Genomic DNA, 20,449 nt, shown 5'->3' with positions numbered 1-20,449 from the left:
AAATAAAAGAAATTATTCAGATAGTGAAGGATATGAAAATTTAATAGTCGTGGGGGGACTGGAATTCAATAGTAGGAAATGGAGAAGTAGTGGTGAATATAGAATGGGGGTAAGGAATGAAAGGGGAAGCTGCCTGGTAGAATTTTGTGTAGAGCATAATTTAATCATAGCTAACACTTGGTTCAAGAATCGTGAGAGAAGGTTGTATACATGGAAGAGGCCTGGAAACACTGGAAGGTTTCAGATATATTGTGTAATGGTAAGATAGGGATTTAGGAACCAGGTTTTAAATTGTAAGACATTTCCAGAGGCACATGTGGACTCTGACAACAGTCTATTAGTCATGAACGGTAGATAAAAACTGAAGAAACTGCAAAAAGGTGTGAAGTTAAGGAGATGGGACCTTGATAAACTGAAAGAACCAGAGGTTGTAGAGAGTTTCAGAGAGAGCATTAGGGAACGACTGACAGGAACAGGGGAAAGAAATACAGTAGAAGAAGAATGGGTAGCTCTGAGAGATGAAATAGTGAAGGCAGCAGAGGATCAAATACGTAAAAAGACGAGGGCTAGTAGAAACCCTTGGATAACAGAAGAGATATTGAATTTAATTGATGAAAGGAGAAAATATAAAAATGCAGTAAATGAAGCAGGCAAAAAGGAATACAAACATCTCAAAAATGAGATCGACAGGAAGTGCAAAATGGCTAAGCAGGGATAGCTAAAGGACAAATGTAAGGGTTAGGCATATATCACTAGGGGTAAGATAGATACTGCCTACATGAAAATTAAACAGACCTTTGGAGAAAAGAGAACTACTTGTATGAATATCAAGAGCTCTGATGGTAAACCAGTTCTAAGCAAAGAAGGGAAAGCAGAAAGGTGGAAGCAGTATATAGAGGGTCTACAAGGGTGATGTACTTGAGGACAATATTATGGAAATGGAAGAGGATGTAGGTGAAAATGAGATGGAAGATACGATACTGCATGAAGAATTCAATAGAGCACTGACAGACCAGAGTTGAAACAAGGCCCCAGGAATAGACAACATTCCATTAGAACTTCTGATGGCCTTGGGAGAGACAGCCCTGACAAAACTCTACCATCTGCTGAGCAAGATGTGTGAGACAGGCAAAATACCCTCAGACTTCAAGAAGAATGTAATAATTCCAATCCCAAAGAAAACAGATGTTGACAGATGCAAAATACTAATGCGAATTCTTTACAGACGAATGGAAAAACTGGTAGACCTCAGGGAAGATCAGTTTGGATTCCGTAGAAATATTGTAACACGTGAGGCAATACTGACCCTACGACTTATCTTAGATAATAGATTAAGAAAAGACAAACCTACATTTCTAGCATTTGTAGACTTAGAGAAAGCTTTTGACAATGTTGACTGGAATACTCTCTTTCAAATTCTGAAGGTGGCAGGGGTAAAATACAGGGAGTGAAAGGCTATTTACAATTTGTACAGACACCAGATGGAAGCTATAAGAGTTGAGGGGCATGAAAGGAAAGCAGTGGTTGGGAAGGGAATGAGACAGGGTTGTAGCCTATCCCCGATGTTATTCAATCTGTATATTGAGCAAGCAGTAAAGAAAACAAAAGAAAAATTCGTAGTAGGTATTAAAATCCATGGAGAAGAAATAAAAACTGTGAGGTTCGCCGATGACGTTGTAATTCTGTCAGAGACAGCAAAGGACTTGGAAGAGCAGTTGAACAGAATGGACAGTGTCTTGAAAGGGGGATATAAGATGAACATCAACAAAAGCAAAACTAGGATAATAGAATGTAATAAAATTAAGTCGGGCGATGCTGAGGGAAGTAGATTAGGAAAATAGCACTTAAAGTAGTAGATAAGTCTTCTTATTTGGGCAGCAAAATAAATGTCGATGGCTGAATTAGAGAGGATTAAAATGTAGGCTGGCAATGGCAAGAAAATTGTTTCATACAAAGAGAAATTTTACTACCATCGAATATAGATTTATGTGTTAGAGAGTCTCTTCTCAGAGTATTTGTATGGAGTGTAGCCATGTATGGAAGTGAAACATAGCTGATAAATAGTTTGGACAAGAAGAGAATAGAAGCTTTTGAAATGTGGTGCTACAGAAGAATGCTGAAGATTAGATGGGTAGATCATGCAACTAATGAGGAGGTGCTGAACAGAATTGAGGAGAAGAGGAATTTGTGGCACAACATGACTAGAAGAAGGAATCAGTTGGTAGGACATGTTCTGAGGCATCAACGGATCACCAGTTTAGTATTGGAGGGCAGCACGGAGGGTACAAATCATAAAGGGAGACTGAGAGATGGATACACCAAGCAGATTCAGAAGGATGTAGGCTGCAGTAGTTACTTAGAGACGAAGAAGCTTGCTCAGGATAGAGTAGCATGGAGAGCTGCATCAAACTGGTCTCTGGACTGAAGTCCACAACAACAACAACAATTGACTGTGTATTGTACTGTGGTATACTTTTTTATACTGTCTGCAAAATGCAGTGTGAATTGAGTTAGTAGTATAAAAGTGATAAATAAAACATCAAGCTTGGTGCCGAAGCTTGACTGCACAAACTGAACTTGCATTCGAGATGATGGTGGTATAACACCACGTCCAGCCATCCTGATGTAGGTTTCCCATGATTTCACTAAATTGCCTCAGGCAAATGCTGGGATGGTTCCTTTGAATGGGCATGGCTGACTCCCTTCCCCGTCTTTCCCTAATCTGATTGGACCGATGACCTCGCTGTTTGTTCCACTCCCCCAAATCAACCAACCAACCTCGACTGCACAACTGTGGAGATGTAGTAAGGATAAAACTTCTTCCTTTCATAGTATTGTGGGAACTGTCAGCGAAGAAAGTTTTGAAAAGGTTTCACGTTACATGTAAACTTTGTCAGAAGTCGCTAAGTGCTCCCATTCTCAAATATTGGATGAGTGAACACAGTGTATTTTCGCACTGTCAGTTATGTTACCTCGAGGCATACCCAATTTATAATTGCAATATTAACAAGCAATTTGGGTGGCTAGATCTTAAAATTCCCCTGTATACAGCTTGGCAATCTCTCGGATTGAGTTTCCACCACCATGCTGGCAGTTTTTTTTTTCATAGAAATACCTGCCACCTCATCTCCACAGTGAAAACAAGTTGTGAAAATGTGATAGATTTGTACCATCTTTTCTGCCTTTAAATGTTGTGATAGTAGCTCTTAGTTGCACAAGTAAGTAGTGATGTATGTATAAGCTGACTAATGCACTGCCTGACAGTTGCTAAGGAACAGCTGCCAATGGCTAAGGACAACTGTCAGTTGCTAAGGAACAACTGACAATTGCTACAGGACAGCCGAACAGTGTTAGTAAAAATAATGTAGAGAGTGGGAGGTATTTACTGCAGCGAATCCTATGCACAAATGCTCTGTATAAATTCTACAGTTCGTTGTATATGGTGCTGGACAAAGGTTGTTGTGGAACCAATAAGCGTGACGTTCCATGTGGTACAGCAACATTTGTGCAAGACATCATTTGAGTGCTTATGAGCAGGTGAATGGCTTGAAGCTGGTCAATGTGTGGCCAAAGTAATGAGTGTATCCAAAAATGTCATCTCAAGCTTAAAAACAGCCAACAAAGGTGGAAATGCTATGTGAAAGCATGTTGGTAGTTATAGATGGATCACTAAAACATGAGAGGATCAACATGTAGCCCTTGTGTCAAAAAGAAACAGACATATCACTCCTAGGCGGATCACTGTAGACATTGCAACTGCCACCGGTACACATTTCGCAGCAGTTAGAAGCCTGTTAAATGCAACTCACTTCAACAAAGCTGTCATCGAGAGAGAGTTCATTGGTGTAGAGAGCATGTTGGTTGGGATCAGCAACAGTGTGATGTTTCCTGCCAAATCTCTTTTCACTGTGACAAATCGTTCCGGCCACCAGTTAGTGTGGAGGGGGAGGAGAACACATTATGCACCACAGAATGTTCATGAATGTCTTTAGTATAGCCTAGGCATTATGGTGTGGGCAGCCATTATGCACAGTGGCCTACACTGCTGCATGTCTTTGTGCAAGGAACCATTACAGGAGAGTCGTACTGCAGGGAGATTATTTTGGATCAATCTCTGTTGATCTATTATGAACAGGGGACATCAGCTGGTTAAGTAATTATCAGTATCAATGAAATCTGTAAACAGCCATGTAACTGAGGTGTTATTTTATTTTATTTCCACTGCCAGTTTCGGCATTCCACTAAGTCATCTTCAGGTCCCATATGCAACTCTCAAAATAAATGATACGGTCTTACAGTGCCCCATATTCCTGGATGTTGTGAATTCAAACAGTTTGAATTCATGACATCCAGGAATATATGGCACTGTATGACTATATCGTCTATTTTGAGAGGGCCTGAAGATGACATAGTGGAATGCCATAACTGGTAGTCAAAATAAAATAAAATAAAGTAAAATAAAACCTCAGTTACACTGCTGTTGGTGAATTTCATTGATGCCAGTAAATATTTTGGATCATCTGTCAGTGTAGAGGTGTGGTAGCTCTCGACCTTCTGTTTATGGATGACAATGCGCACCCACACAAGACCACTGATGTGTCGGACGCATTGGAAAGTGAAGAACATTTGGAATGGTCTGTGAACTCCCTAGACATAAACCCTGTAGTGCGTACTTAACATGCCTTTGGTAGACATTTCCTCAGCAAACACTCCCTCACTGAACTGTGCAAGAACTGAAAACTGCTTTGAGAGAGGAGTGAGACAATATCTCCCAAGGACTACTCAACAGTTTGGTAGCTGGGGTGAGCAGCAGGTGCAAAATGAGTTAGTGCCCCTGGAGGCCATATTCTGTATTGAGAGTTCAGTGTTGAACTTAATATTGGGTGTCCGACCTATATCAAACATGAAAATTATTTCTCTCTGTTATCTGGCATTCCCATGTGGTGTAATCTGTACCAATTTTCATTGTAAATATACCAGTCTACCTCTGTTACGTATGTACTGTGTTTCATGTCATCCATCATTGCCTGTGATTACTCCTGTACCATAATATCTATGTTCCTTAGCAATCGCCAAGCAGTGTATGTTATTTTTGTCAAGTCATATGTCTTTTAATATTTTCACAAACTGGAACTGTGTATGGTGAACAGTTAGTAGATTAAGTAGTTCTACCAAGTGCTCAGCCAGTGTGTATGTTGGTGAGATACTCATATTCAAACTCTTTCTTGATTTTTGTTGTTGCTGTCATTTGCTGCACATATGTATGTTGTCAGCTTTTTCATTACTATGATTGGAATGTAACAGTGGTCAGCCTGGGTATATAGGTTAAGCATTAACAGCCTGGTGGTTGTCAGGTATAATTATTCATAGTAATATTTCTATTTAATTTTCTGTCCTCTTCCACTTTTCCCTGGGAAGCAACAATGTCCCATAACTAGGGAAAATACTTTTAACAACCACCTTATTTCTCAATGACCAGTTCTGACATTTAAATTGTAATATATTCAAGGTATGATCAAAAAGTACCAGGAATTTTTGTTTTCCTGAAAGAATCTTTATTTATTCATCGACATCAACTTTATCCCCTTTGAAGTAATCCCCCTCTGATACTTGTGCCATCACTTTTACCAATCCTGGAAGTACTTCTGGAACTCACTTTTCATTATGATGATCAGCTCCTCCAGCAATTCTGATGCTTTTCATACTTTTCTTCAATCTTAAAGAAGTTGCAGGAAGCCATGTCATAACAGTTTTGTTTTATGCCAAAAAATCATGAACAAGCATCGAGGTATGAGTGGGAGCATTATCATGATGTAATTTCTGCATGTGGTTTTGCCACAATTCTGGTTGTTTTCTTCAGACTCCTTCGCACAAATGGTCCTTAACTTTCTGATAGTATTCTGTATTGACCATAAGGTGGGAACTCATGATGCACTATCATATTGTAATCAAAGAAAGCAGTGACCGAACTAGTCAAATTTTTTTCAGTCTCGGCTCTTCAGGCAGTTCCCATTGGGATGATTGGGCCTTGGTTTCAACATCATACCTGTATCCCCATGTTTCGTCATCTGTTACAACCTTATTTAGAAGTAGTGGCTCATTGTTGACTTCAATTCCTGAGTGATGTCCCTGCGACGTCATTTTTGATCGAAATTCAACAATTTTGGAACAAACTTTGCTGCTACACATTTCATGTGCAAAACATCTGAAAAAATCACTTTGCATGAGCCAAAGGATATTCTAACACAATCAGAAACCTCTCTGGTGGTGATTTGGTCATTTTCTAGAACTATTTTCTTTACTTCTTCCACGTAGTCATCAGTAATTAATGTGCTAGGGCATCCAGGATGGTCATCATCTTCAGCATGTTCTCGACCCACTTTACCAAGCAAGGCAGTGCAGTGGTTAGCACGCTGGACTCACATTCAGGAGGATGATGGTTCAAACCCACATCCAGCCCTTCTGAGTTAGGTTTTCTGTGATTTCCCTAAATCATTTCAGGCAAATGCCAGGATAATTTCTTTGAAAGGACATGGCCAACTTCCTGCCCTATCCTTCCCTAACCTGATGAGACTGATGACCTTGCTGTTTGGTCCTCTCTTGCAAATCAGTAACAATAATTGATCCTCTTTGGAACATTTATACATCTCATACACTCTTGTCTTGCTCATAGTTGATTCGCAAGAAGCTGCAATCAACATTTCAGATGTGGTGCTGCACTTTATTCCAGTTTTCAAGCCAAATTTAATAGAAATTCTGTGCTCTATCTTTTCTGAAACTAAACATTCACCAAGCACTCGAAAACACACTTTTTAACTGTCAACAGTAAACTAAATATTCAGAACAGCTGAAAATATTCAGAACACCTAAAAATGCAAACATACATCAGGAACATTTTTACCAACAAAATAAAAAAATTTGAAAATTGCATGTATAAAGATCGCAAAATTAAAAATTTCATATTACTTTCTGATCACACCTTGTATACATTTCTGTATTTTCCAGTGTTCTATATTTAAAAGTTCAGATTTATTTCACTCAGTGTTGTGATTTGTCAGATTTTTCCTTTTTTATTGTGCCTATATTTATTCTTACTTTATTTTCATGTACCAAGAATAAAAACTGTATATTTTAGAATTATATGCTTCCACTTTGGATTTCAAAATAAGGTTTTTAAGTCACTAGTTTCCTTTGTAATATATTTGTATAATATTGTTGTACAGCTGTACAGCTGCCTTCAACTGCTTTTATATTTCTGTTCTACAGTAGCAACTGCAATTCAGTGTAGAGGACTATGAGGAAATCACGGGGTGCATCAAGAACACCTCCACTGTCAGTCGCAGTTCGTGCTGGCGATGTCAATGCTGTCCGGAAACTGCTCAGAGAAGGAGAAAGTCCAAACGATTTCGATAACCGCGGCTGGACGCCACTGCACGAGGCAGCTGCAGGAGGGCATGTCACATGTGCTTTATTGTTGCTGCATTTCGGTAATTCCCAGTGAACTATTTATCGTTGTAGTATATTTCTGTTACATTCTCCAGGAAATATCAAGTAAAGTTTTTAAGCTAGGTAGAAATTTAGCTAATTTTTAGACCATTTTTTTATGTTCTTTCAGGTTAGTGAAAGCGTTCAGTTTTTTATATTAATCACTGTAAATTACTGGCTGTGAGTATAGCTATCAATAAAGATGCAATCATATGGTGCACAAATTGTGAACGTTCCCAAGTACACCATCAACATGAACACCACTGCAGCAGCAGCAACCACCACTACTACTACTACTACTACTACTACTACTACTCCTGATGCTGCTGCTTTCATTACTATTAAAATAGTAATGCAGGCTTTTTGTAACCTCTAAAATGAGTATGCATGCTTGACTTGTATTTAGATAAGATTATTGAAATCCTTGAACCTTTTGTGTTTTATTTTTTAATTATTCAAGTATGAACTACATCATAAAATATATAACAACTGAAAAAAGGCAAGTGTATGATTTAACAAAAAAAATCAATTTTTTACAATATAATGTAATCAGACAAAAATCTGCTCACTAAGTGGCAGCAGGAAAACACACGCATAAAAGGAGGTTATACTTACGCAAGCTTTCAGAGCCAGTGGCTTCTTCTTCCGGCAGAAGGGCTGAAGAGTAATGAAGAGGGGGAGAAAGAAAAGGATTGGAGATGTTTAGGAAAAGGTGTAGATTTTGGAAAAGTCACCCAGAACTGCAGGTCAGGGGAGACTAACTGGACAGGATGAGAGGGAAAGGCTGATTGGTGGCAGCTGCACCTAATGACATTTTCTTCAGCATAAGTATAACCTTCTTTTATGTGTTTATGTTGGTGAGTAGATTTTTATCTATTTGATTATATTACAAGTACATGATTTAAAATAGAAAATAGGTGTGTTTTTATAAATACATACTAGTCAAATACAGAAATACATAATCAAAATATAAGAATATTTTGCTCATCCAGAATTTGGTGTAAACTGCATCTGTCTCAGTATAGTTCAAGACATCCTCTTGAGTGTATTCTCTGGATACATCCACTAATGGGCATTTTAGAAGGTGTTCCATTGTTTGTGTTCCACCACACACACACACACACACACACACACACACACACACACACACACACACACACACACACACAAGTATGTCAGTATCTGTGTGGCCCCACCATTTCTTAAGTTGTTATGATATCCCTGTGCCTGTATGAAGTCGGTTCACTGTTTTCCAGCATTGTCAGCTTAGGTGGGAGCCATGGGCTAGAGTTTCTTCTGCGATAAGGGCTTCTGGATGTTCTTCTTGCCATAATGATTTTATGGGAGTTCCAGTTGTTTTACTGAGTACGTGAAACTTCATCTAGGTTTAAGCAATCTGGGCACGTGTGGATGATTGTGTAGCAGGTGACACTGCTCATTCATGACATTTGGTGGGGGTAATACCTGATAATGAATATCAATGATAAGGGAGAGGGTTAGGAGTCATTCCAATCCCGGGAAAAAAGGACAGGTATACACTCGTACACACACACATATCCATCTGCACATACACAAAGCAAACATACACACACACACACACACACACACACACACACACACACACACACACACACACACACACACATTAAGGTTCTTTCGACTGATGCCCAAACAGGACAGATGGAGACACTTGTTCAAGTGTGTACCATTCCAGATTATGTTAAGGTCCTTTCCTGCCTCCCAGTTGTTAAGATGAAATGGACGCACATACATTTTACTGTGGGTTGGTTTTAGATTATTACCTCTGTTGCAGTTTGTGAGAATCGTGAAGTCTTCACTCAGGTAATTTTCAATTTCCTTAAAATATTTTGTTTGTTACACAATTGGCCTATTATCTACATCAGTAAAAGATTTAGTCTTTTTGCTAATATGTTGATCATTAGTATATATGTTGAGCGGCAGTGGTGGCAGCACACTAGCTTGTGGCAACACATTTCTTTTGGTTTCTCCATCTGCTTCTCTTTTGTTGGTATTCAACAGGTCGCACCAGTGTTTAAGAAGGGTAGTAGGAGTAATCCATCGAACTACAGACCTATATCATTGACGTCGGTTTGCGGTAGGGTTTTGGAGCATATATTGTATTCAAACATTATGAATCACCTCGAAGGGAACGATCTATTGATACATAATAGCATGGTTTCAGAAAACATCATTCTTGTGCAACGCAGCTAGCTCTTTATTCGCACGAAGTAATGGCCGCTATTGACAGGGGATCTCAAGTTGATTCCGTATTTCTAGATTTCCGGAAAGCTTTTGACACCGTTCCTCACAAGCGACTTCTTATCAAGCTGCGGGCCTATGGGGTATCGTCTCAGTTGTGCGACTGGATTCGCGATTTCCTGTCAGGAAGGTCGCAGTTCGTAGTAATAGACGGCAAATCATCGAGTAAAACTGAAGTGATATCAGGTGTTCCCCAGGGAAGCGTCCGGGGAGCTCCACTGTTCCTGATCTATATAAATGACCTGGGTGACAATCTGAGCAGTTCTCTTAGGTTGTTCGCAGATGATGCTGTAATTTACCGTCTAGTAAGGTTATCCGAAGACCAGTATCAGTCTCAAAGCGATTTAGAAAAGATTGCTGTATGGTGTGTCAGGTGGCAGTTGACGCTAAATAACGAAAAGTGTGAGGTGATCCACATGAGTTCCAAAAGAAATCTGTTGGAATTCGATTACTCGATAAATAGTACAATTCTCAAGGCTGTCAATTCAATTAAGTACCTGGGTGTTAAAATTACGAACAACTTCAGTTGGAAAGACCACATAGATAATATTGTGGGGAAGGCGAGCCAAAGGTTGCGTTTCATTGGCAATACACTTAGAAGATGCAACAAGTCCACTAAAGAGACAGCTTACACTACACTCGTTCATCCTCTGTTAGAATATTGCTGTGCGGTGTGGGATCCTTACCAGGTGGGATTGACGGAGGACATCGAAAGGGTGCAAGAAAGGGGAGCTCGTTTTGTATTATCATGCAATAGGGGAGAGAGTGTGGCAGATATGATACGCGAGTTAAGATGGAAGTCATTAAAGCAAAGACTTTTTCGTTGCGGCGAGATCTATTTACGAAATTTCAGTCACCAATTTTCTCTTCCGAATGTGAAAATATTTTGTTGAGCCCAACCTACATAGGTAGGAATGATCATCAAAATAAAATAAGAGAAATCACAGCTCGAACAGAAAGGTTTAGGTGTTTGTTTTTCCCGCGCGCTGTTCGGGAGTGGAATGGTAGGGAGATAGTATGATTGTGGTTCGATAAACCCTCTGCCAAGCACTTAAATGTGAATTGCAGAGTAATCATGTAGATGTAGATGTAGATCTTCCTGGAACAGCAGTGTCCTAACAATTTCTACCAATTTGTCATTGCTTGTCACTGGGTGTACTTTTAGAGATGAGAGATCTCTGGTTTACACTGTTGTGTGATGCAGCTAGGTCAATGAATGCTACTCTTGTTGGAAGCCCCTCTCAAAAATGTCTTCAGTAAATTGAGCCAGGTTGAGAGCCTAACTTATGCAGGATTTCACTGGACGTAAACCTGCTTGTTGTTCAGTTAGACAGCTGTCAATGTATCCACCTATTCTGTTCATTATTAACCTTTCAGAAAGTTTCAGCAGCGAACACAGTAACGATGTTGTTTGATAATTCTTGAGGTTATTTGGGTTCTAAAAAAGCTTAAGAACTGTGATGACCTTTGAACCTTTTGTGTAATACCTAAGCACTGACTTCCAAAAATGTGATAGCTTTTTTTATGCTGTGCTACAGTAGTGTTTTCTGAGCAAGTAAATTTGTGGAGAATCAAATCCACTTCATTTGGTGGCATCATTTTAAATTTTTTAACATGAGGATGAAAGTAAAATTTTTCATAAATTGGTTATTTTCAATCTTCTAAAGATTGTTCTGTTGTGTTAGAACATAGATGAGATGATATTTCAAACAAATGTTTGTAAAATATGGCTTTGTATAACACAGGTGAGCTATCATAGATTTTCGAACCTTTACAGAAGGCCAGGCTATCAGAAAAATTATTAAAGCAGTACTTTGGCTCATACATGATCCCATGTCAGATGGCACCTACAAAGTCGAGAAAGGTGACCCTACATTGAAGACACAAAAAAGTGTAGTGTAGTGGCAACTTCTGCCACGGAATGTATCAGGATGACCAAATGTAGCAGGAAGAGGTAGAAAGCACGGTATTAAGACTCGTCCGAGCTTTCCAAGTGATTTATTGCTTCCAACTTCAGGGCTGTGTTCCCCTCAGTCTGCGTCACCAGGTCCTGCAATGCTGAGGACCCACCTCACTGTTTGCGAAACGTCTTGGTGTGGAATGGCTGCCTCAGCGGCCCGTGCACACACTGTGCGTTGGCCTTGTACGACAGCAGAGTTGTGGTGTCGTCAGGATGCCGGCAGTCGACCCGGCGGTCTGCGTCCCCGCCGACTCAGTACCACTCGGTGTGGGTCGCAGGTGGGCAGCTGCGGTGCTTCTCGCCGGCGTGGCGGCGACAAGCACCTGTGATCCGGTGTTCGAATCTGCGGCCCTCACCTCGGGATGCCTCCGGTGTGTGTTGGAAGCCAGGACAACTGCCCACAGTAGCAAGCCATGGAGTGGCCCCACCGCTGGCTGGTTACGGACCCCGCATCGGCCTCAGAGGGTCGAACCAGCGACCCACTGTGGACTGGAATGCTGGTGCCCCATCTGCTGCTGCGTGTAGCTGGTGGTGTGACACGCTGTGCCATCCAGGAGAGCTGCCACACGTGAATGAATCTTGTTAGAAACCCGCACCTATTTATGCGCGGATGTATGCCTCAGTTTTGCCATATTCGGCGCGTCGCATCACATACTCGTGACATGCTAGGTTGGCCAGTGGGCCCCTTCTGCCTGCGATTTGCAACATACGAAACCACTACGTATACTCTTTCAGCAATTTGACGGCCCTGTGGCCTTTATTCTACTTCGCAACTGTTGGTATGCGTAACTCAACTGCAATCCGGCCTGGCTGTAACTTGTGCTCAGAATATTACACAAAACTACCTTTCCCTGTTCTACATGGTGGTGCCGCTAGAGTAGACATATCTACATCTCGTATCTACATCTACACCCACAGCTAAACTCAGCAAAGCAATGAAAAGTGGATAATAGAGGGTGGTTGTTACTGTACCATTTATTAAGGCTCTTCTACTCCATTCATGTATAGTGTGCAGGAAGATTGATAGCTTAAATGCGTTCATTCATACTGTAATTAATATAATATTTCTTTATGATCCCTCTGGGTGTAATACATAGGGGAGTTGTAGTAACCTTCTTGTGATTGTTGAACAGTGTTATTCTCGATTACTAGCTGAAATTTATTACAAAACTCAATTAGTCTTTCTCCTCTCTCATTCCTTGCCCCAACCCTATATTTTACTGTAACCTTTTCTTGTACACCATGCCTTACAACTGCATTCCTGTCTCCCATAACTATTAGATTTTCATGTCCCTTTACAATCTGTTACGCTGTCAATATACTCATATAATTTTTTTATCTCTTCATGTTCAGCTTGTGACATCCGCATACCTGAACTATCATTGTCAGTGTTGGTTTGCTGTCAGTTCTGATAAAAACAACCCTATCACTGAATTGTTCACAGTAACACATTCTCTGCCCTACCTGCCTATTCATAATGAATTCTAATCCCATTATACCATTCTCTGCTGCTGTTGGATATACTCCTCTCATCAGAAATCCTTGTCTTCTTTCCATTTACTTTACTGAGCCCTACTATATCTGGATTGAGCCTTCGTATTACCCTTACCATGCTCAAGCTTCCAACATTCCATGCCCGAACTTACAGAATGTTATCCTATTGTTGATTAATCAATGTTTTTCTCATGGTCACCTCATCCTTGGCAGCCTCTCCCAGAGATCCGAATTGGGGACTATTCCAAAATCTTTTAGCAATATAGAGATCATCATGACACTTTTTCAGTTACAGGCCACATGTCCTGTGGATACACATTACGTGTCTTTAATGCAGTGGTTCCCATTGCCTTCTGCATCCTCATGTCGTTGACCATTGCTGATTCTTCCACCTTTGAGGGCAGTTTTCCACACCAAGGACATTCATAAGTGGCTGGAAATTACTGTCAAACAATTGGGAGCTGCTCAGAATGGATTTGTCAGGCAGGATGCTGAGAGTTGTGTACCAGAGATAATGAAGCAATCTCAAGTAACATCTTTTCCAATGAATCTTATCTCCTCTGCAGCAAGTTCAGGATCTATCATTACACAGCCACTTGGCTAGGAATGGCATGTCAGTGGTAGGTCTGTGGGCTTTGTACAAGGGGGCAGGGACCAGGGAGCACTCAGGATATTACATCCCACCCCCTAAACAACAAGTTTGGGGTGTTGTCTTCTGCTGAAACTGAGCCAATGAGGCCCTCTTCACCTGCTGGGAAGCCTGCTGTTACCTGTGTTGGAGGAAAGCGAAAGCAAAAGGTTAGGGATCTACTGATTGTTGGCAGTTCAAATGCACAGCAGATAATGGTACCCATTAGAAAAATGCTGACAAAGGATGGCAAAGGTCACCTTTTGCAGTCGGCTCCATGGGCCTCTTTCAACATCTTGAAGGGGCTATTCCAACAGACAAGGAGGCAACAATTGTAACCAACTGCAGATTGTAGCACTTGTTGGAATGTATGATGCCTGTTGTATAGTGACCGAGGTCACGTTTGAGTCATTCTGGCAACAGGCAGAGAGGTCTGAGAAGGCCAGGCCTGCTCATAGACATTTAGTGATGCTCCCAATCTGCACTGTTACCTTCCAGAACTGGTTGGTGTCCTCTGGATCTGAGCTGAAAACAAGACTTTACCAGAAACTTCAAAGTTTTGTGACAAGCTACGCTGTGACTTCTTGAACTACTGCCACAGGGTAGTGAACTGTAGACATGCAACAGTGTCTACATTATAGTAAATGCTTTCTGTAATGAATATTTTGAATGATTAGTTCAGGAGCCCACACAAAAGTAAATGATCATAGCAACACCCCACAAACCATATAGAGCAAATAGAGAGCATTAAGACAGATACAGGAATTAGTGACCATCAGGTGGTTGTAGTAAGAATGGATACTGTAACATTCAAATCCATCACAGATAAATGCAAAACATGTCATTTAAGAAAGCAGATAAAATTTGCTTTATGCCTTACTAAAATACAGTATCCAGTCTTTCCAACTAAATATGCATATAAATGTTGACAATATGAGGCTTGTTTATGGCAATTCAGAACTTTATACTACATGAATCAGTAAGAGATGGAAGAGATACCCATAGTACATAATGCAGGTCAGGACACTTGCAAAGGCAACAAAAATAGTACGCCATATTTAAAAGAACATAAAATCTATCTAAAAACAAAGATGATGTGACTTACCGAACGAAAGCGCTGACAGGTCGATAGACACACAAACAAACACAAACACACACACAAAATTTAAGCTTTCGCAACAAACTGTTGCCTCATCAGGAAAGAGGGAAGGAGAGGGAAAGATGAAAGGATGTGGGTTTTAAGGGAGAGGGTAAGGAGTCATTCCAATCCCGGGAGTGGAAAGACTTACCTTACGGGGAAAAAAGGACGGGTATACACTCGCACACACACACACATCCATCCACACATATACAGACACAAGCAGACATCCCACAAGCAGACATATTTAAAGACAAAGAGTTTGGGCAGAGATGTCAGTCGAGGCGGAAGTGAAGAGGCAAAGATGATGTTGAATGACAGGTGAGGTATGAGTGGCGGCAACTTGAAATTAGCGGAGATTGGGGCCTGGTGGGTAACGGGAAGAGAGGATATATTGAAGAGCAAGTTCCCATCTCTGGAGTTTGGATAGGTTGGTGTTTTAGGAAGTATCCAGATAACCCGGACGGTGTAACACTGTGCCAAGATGAGCTGGCCGTGCACCAAGGCATGTTTAGCCACAGGGTGATCCTCATTACCAACAAACACTGTCTGCCTGTGTCCATTCATGCGAATGGACAGTTTGTTGCTGGTCATTCCCACATAGAATGCATCACAGTGTAGGCAGGTCAGTTGGTAAATCACGTGGGTGCTTTCACATGTGGCTCTGCCTTTGATCGTGTACACCTTCCGGGTTACAGGACTGGAGTAGGTGGTGGTGGGAGGGTGCATGGGACAGGTTTTACACCGGGGGCGGTTACAAGGATAGGAGCCAGAGGGTAGGGAAGGTGGTTTGGGGATTTCATAGGGATGAACTAACAGGTTACGAAGGTTAGGTGGACGGCGGAAAGACACTCTTGGTGGAGTGGGGAGGATTTCATGAAGGATGGATCTCATTTCAGGGCAGGATGTGAGGAAGTCGTATCCCTGCTGGAGAACCACATTCAGAGTCTGGTCCAGTCCCGGAAAGTATCCTGTCACAAGTGGGCCACTTTTGTGGTTCTTCTGTGGGGGATTCTGGTTTCGAGGGGATGAGGAAGTGGCTCTGGTTATTTGCAGCTGTACCAGGTTGGGAGGGTAGTTGCGAGATGCGAAAGCTGTTGTCAGGTTGTGGGTGTAATGGTTCAGGGATTCCGGATGGGAGCAGATTCGTTTGCCACGAAGACCTAGGCTGTAGGGAAGGGACCGTTTGATGTGGAATGGGTGGCAGCTGTCATAATGGAGGTACTGTTGCTTGTTGGTAGGTTTGATGTTGACGGACGTGTGAAGCTGGCCATTGGACAGGTGGAGGTCAACGTCAAGGAAAGTGGCATGGGATTTGGAGTAGGACCAGGTGAATCTGATGGAACCAAAGGAGTTCAGGTTGGAGAGGAAATTCTGGAGTTCTTCTTCCCTGTGAGTCCAGATCATGAAGATGTCATCAATAAATCTGTACCAAACTTTGGGTTGGCAGGCCTGGGTAACCAAGAAGGCTTCCTCTAAGCGACCCATGAATAGGTTGGCGTACGAGGGGGCCATCCTGGTACCCATGGCTGTTCCCTTTAATTGTTGGTATGTCTGGCCTTCAAAAGTGAAGAAGTTGTGGGTCAGGATGAAGCTGGCTAAGGTGATGGGGAAAGAGGTTTTAGGTAGGGTGGCAGGTGATCGGCGTGAAAGGAAATGCTCCATCGCAGCGAGGCCCTGGACGTGCGGAATATTTGTGTATAAGGATGTGGCATCAATGGTTACAAGGATGGTTTCCAGGGGTAACAGATTGGGTAAGGATTCCAGGTGTTCGAGAAAGTGGTTGGTGTCTTTGATGAAGGATCATCACCTAATCTATATAAACTAGGAGACAATCTGAGCAGTTCTGTTACACTGTTTGCAAACGATGTGATAATTTATCATCTAGAACAGTCATCACAAGACCAAAAAGAATTACAAATTGATTTACACACTGTACCTGTATGGTGTAAAAAGTGGCAATTGACCTTAAAGAATAAAAAGTGTGAGATCTCTTACATGAGTACTTTTAAAAAAATCCTTTAAATTTAGGTTACACAATAAATCGCACACATTTAAAGTTTGTTGATTCACCTAAATAAATAGAGATTGAAGTTGTCACATTTTACAAGCATTAAATAGTAAAATAGTGCTTATTGGTATGTTCTGCAGCCTGTCTAAGGCATTTGACTGTATGAATCAATGTACTCTCCTACATAAATTGAAGTTTCATGGGATTGACAGTATAGCCAATCGATGGATAATGTCATACCTGACCAAAAGAATGCAGGAAGCTGTTCTTAGTAATTCAACCAATATAGTCCGGATACATAATTCTGACTGGGAAGGAATCACATATAGGGTTCCCCAAGGCTCAATCTTAGGTCCATTATTGTTCCTCATATGTGTAAATGATCTTCTGTCTAGTTGCAAAAAGCAGAATTAGTTTCTTTTGTAGATGACATTAGTATTGAAATCACTCCAAGCATACATACAGAAACAGAAGAAATGGTAAACAAAGTTCTTAAAAAGTATCATTCACTGGATTTCTGTGCATGGTCTCCCCCTCAATTTTAATAGGACACAACATATTAGGTCCTGCATACCTAAGGGCACTACACCAATGATAAGTGTTAACAGATGGCGAGGAAATAATAAATAAGGTGGAAACTTCAGAATTCTTAGGTATCCACATTAATGAGAATTTAAATTTGAAAAAGTAAACTTTGGAACCCCTGAGACAACTTAGTTCAGACATATCTGCACTTAGAATCATTGCAAATATTGAGTAGAGACAAATAAATAAATTGACAAATTTAGCATATTTTCATTCAATAATGTCATATGGAAGATTTCAAATTATGATGCAATGTTTCTTTGAACATTTTGCAGGTCCGAAGGAACATTGCATCATAAGTTGGAATAACACAGACACTCCAATATTGTATTAATATCTGTTGAAGCCAGGCTAAAAAAAAAATCAAGACACGGGATGAGAAGGAAAAACTCTTTCCTTCTTGTCCCGTCCGGTAAGTCTCCCCAAAACCTAGGTTCTGCGTGATATTCTAGAAATCTACACCTTTTCCTAGACCTCTCCAATCCTTTTCCTTCATCCCTCTTCCTTTTCCTTCAACCCTTCCACCTGAAGAAGTAGCCATTGTGTCCAAAAGCTTGCCTAATTAGAAAAAGGATTTTAATTGAGATGCTTAAATGTGTGACTGAAGTTCCTATCAAAAGTTTAATTCTAACTTGCAGGGCAAGACATTAAGGATGTAATAACTCATGAAGGAGAAACACCACTTTTCCTGTCTGTTAATCCAGACGCTAAACCTGATGTAATTAAAGTTCTTCTGAACCACTCAGCAGATATGAATCTTGGCAACAATGAACGGTTCACACCATTGCATAAAGGTAAAGTTTGATGAAAGAGTCATACATGTCTTTCCACAGCAGTTTTTCATTGATGATATTTTGATATTTTTTTGAAAAGTATTTTCAGTTCATTGCTTCATCTCTTTTCACACTGAAGAATAATAATTAATTTCATTGTTGTCTGCTTCCATTGTAATTTAACTGAATGAATAGTTGGTTATACCTCAGACTGAACATTTTTGTTGAGTAATAGCCATTCTAATTTTTTAATCATATACTTTATGAATGAAGGTTCTAGTCTTAATTTTATCTTTGTTTTCTTTTGTTTACTTGCATAAAAATGAAAGCAGAATTACATTACTATGAATATTACATTCATTAGATAATAGATTATATTAAAAACTATCTTGAAACTTGTACATAGGCTACCACTTTGTTATAAACCAATTTTGACAGGCCATTATTGGAGCTATATGCTTCAATACTATTAACTTATTGAATATACGTTGAATGTTTATATTTGCAGTGATGAAATGGTAACAGTGCCGGAACCTTTGCCCATCAGAAATTTAAACTATGTTTTCCTTACATTCTATGTAGAGAACAGTACTAACTTTGTCACTTGTTTCAAAAATTTGTATTCTAGCTCAAGGGGTTTTCAGTATGTTAAATATATTTTATTAGTAATTTATACAGTGGAAAATACACAACACTGGGCACTCAAAACATATAGCTAACCTCAGGTGGAGTGTACATAGCAATAAAAGTAATTCAGCAAAGATAGGAATGCAGCAAGAAATAGATTGTAACATTCAGTGTCACACCAAATTTGGGTCTACTGACTTTCATAATAGAGAATCATTGATATACATCAAATGTATTCACATTTGTGAATATGAACAACAATCAGCTGTGTAAGCAAATGACAATAATGAAAATCTGTATTAGACCGGGACTCGAACCTGGATTTCCCACTTGATACGAGTGGTCACCTTAACCACTTTGGTTGTTTGTGCATGACCTGTGGCCAGACTCAAACTTACATATGTCATTTGAGTCTGGGCGTGAGTTGTGCACGTATAGCCAAAGTGGTTAAGGTGACGACCGACATAAAGCAGGACATCTGGCTTTGAGTCCTGCTTCGGCACAGATTTTCATTTTTGTCATTCCCTTATATAGCTGATGGTTGCCCGTAACAGAACTGTGAATATGTTTCATATATTTCATGATGACTGTAGTTACCACAGTACCTGTTCCTTTGGACATGAATGCATCTTCAAAGGAACATTGCATCATTCTTCTTAACAACACAGGCGTTACATTATTGTACTTTAAAGTCATTCATGTGATGCTTTTGTTGTCATGTCCCTAAGTGGGATGGTGCAGTGGTTAAGACATGAGTCTTTTCTTGGAAGGACTGGGCTTCTGGTGACTAACTGTGCGGTTGTCTGACTAGCAATGGCGCTTTAGCAAGCAGTGTTCTTCATTGGTTCTCTTTCTTCCTCAGTTTTTGTACTCATTTCACGAGTGGGAGCTCAGTTTTTATGTAATTGTATTGAGATAAGTCTTCAGCCCTTCACATTGTACTTACCCAGTACCTGCTTCAGATAATGAGTTTATTCAAACTCAAACAAGTTTGTTCTAACAACAAAAGGCCTCATGATGTAATTGTGTATGCAGTTTGATGTGCATGCAGCTTGAAGCCTGTCAAAGGTCCAAGAGTTAGAATTTTTCTTTCAGTTGTTCTTTGAATGCATTCTTCAGTTGTGATTTTTGCAGGTAGTCGACTCGTTATCTGTCTAAACTACAATGGGAATTTGTTTCCTCATAGGGATCTGCAGTTGATCTTTTATAATTCAGATTTTTCAGGATCTTGTCCAGCTCTTAAGGTCTACCAGTGACTTCCTTATTTTAAATCCTAAATTGCCATTTTTAAAAATAGGAAGTAGATCTATTTCTTGAATTTATATATAAAATACATTATTGAAGACATGCTGAAGAAATTCCATGACTACATGTGTCTACTGATAAAAAAGCTTCAGTTAATCGATTCATCTGATGGAATTACATTTTCCTAGAGACGTTTTGAGTCTCAACTTTTTCACTGATAAGG

General features: G+C 40.3%; 1 protein-coding gene across 5 annotated transcripts in view; it reads left to right on the top strand.

The window, feature by feature from the left end:
* The window catches only part of LOC124717268 (ankyrin repeat and protein kinase domain-containing protein 1-like), a 223,494-nt gene that overhangs the window by 34,506 nt on the left and 168,539 nt on the right, over positions 1–20,449 (top strand). For 4 of the 5 annotated variants that reach the window (XM_047244077.1, XM_047244076.1, XM_047244078.1 and 1 more), the window contains 2 exons: positions 7,267–7,487; positions 18,220–18,375. In XM_047244077.1, coding sequence (XP_047100033.1) covers positions 7,295–7,487; positions 18,220–18,375 — 349 coding nt within the window. In that variant the 5' untranslated portion in view covers positions 7,267–7,294. The remainder of the gene's footprint in view (positions 1–7,266; positions 7,488–18,219; positions 18,376–20,449) is intronic. The other variant, XM_047244080.1, reaches the window with a different exon arrangement.

The sequence above is a fragment of the Schistocerca piceifrons genome, chromosome 9 (genome assembly GCF_021461385.2).
Source record: "Schistocerca piceifrons isolate TAMUIC-IGC-003096 chromosome 9, iqSchPice1.1, whole genome shotgun sequence".
NCBI classification, from domain to species: Eukaryota; Metazoa; Arthropoda; class Insecta; order Orthoptera; family Acrididae; genus Schistocerca; species Schistocerca piceifrons.
This window is presented reverse-complemented; position numbering and strand designations above follow the sequence as displayed.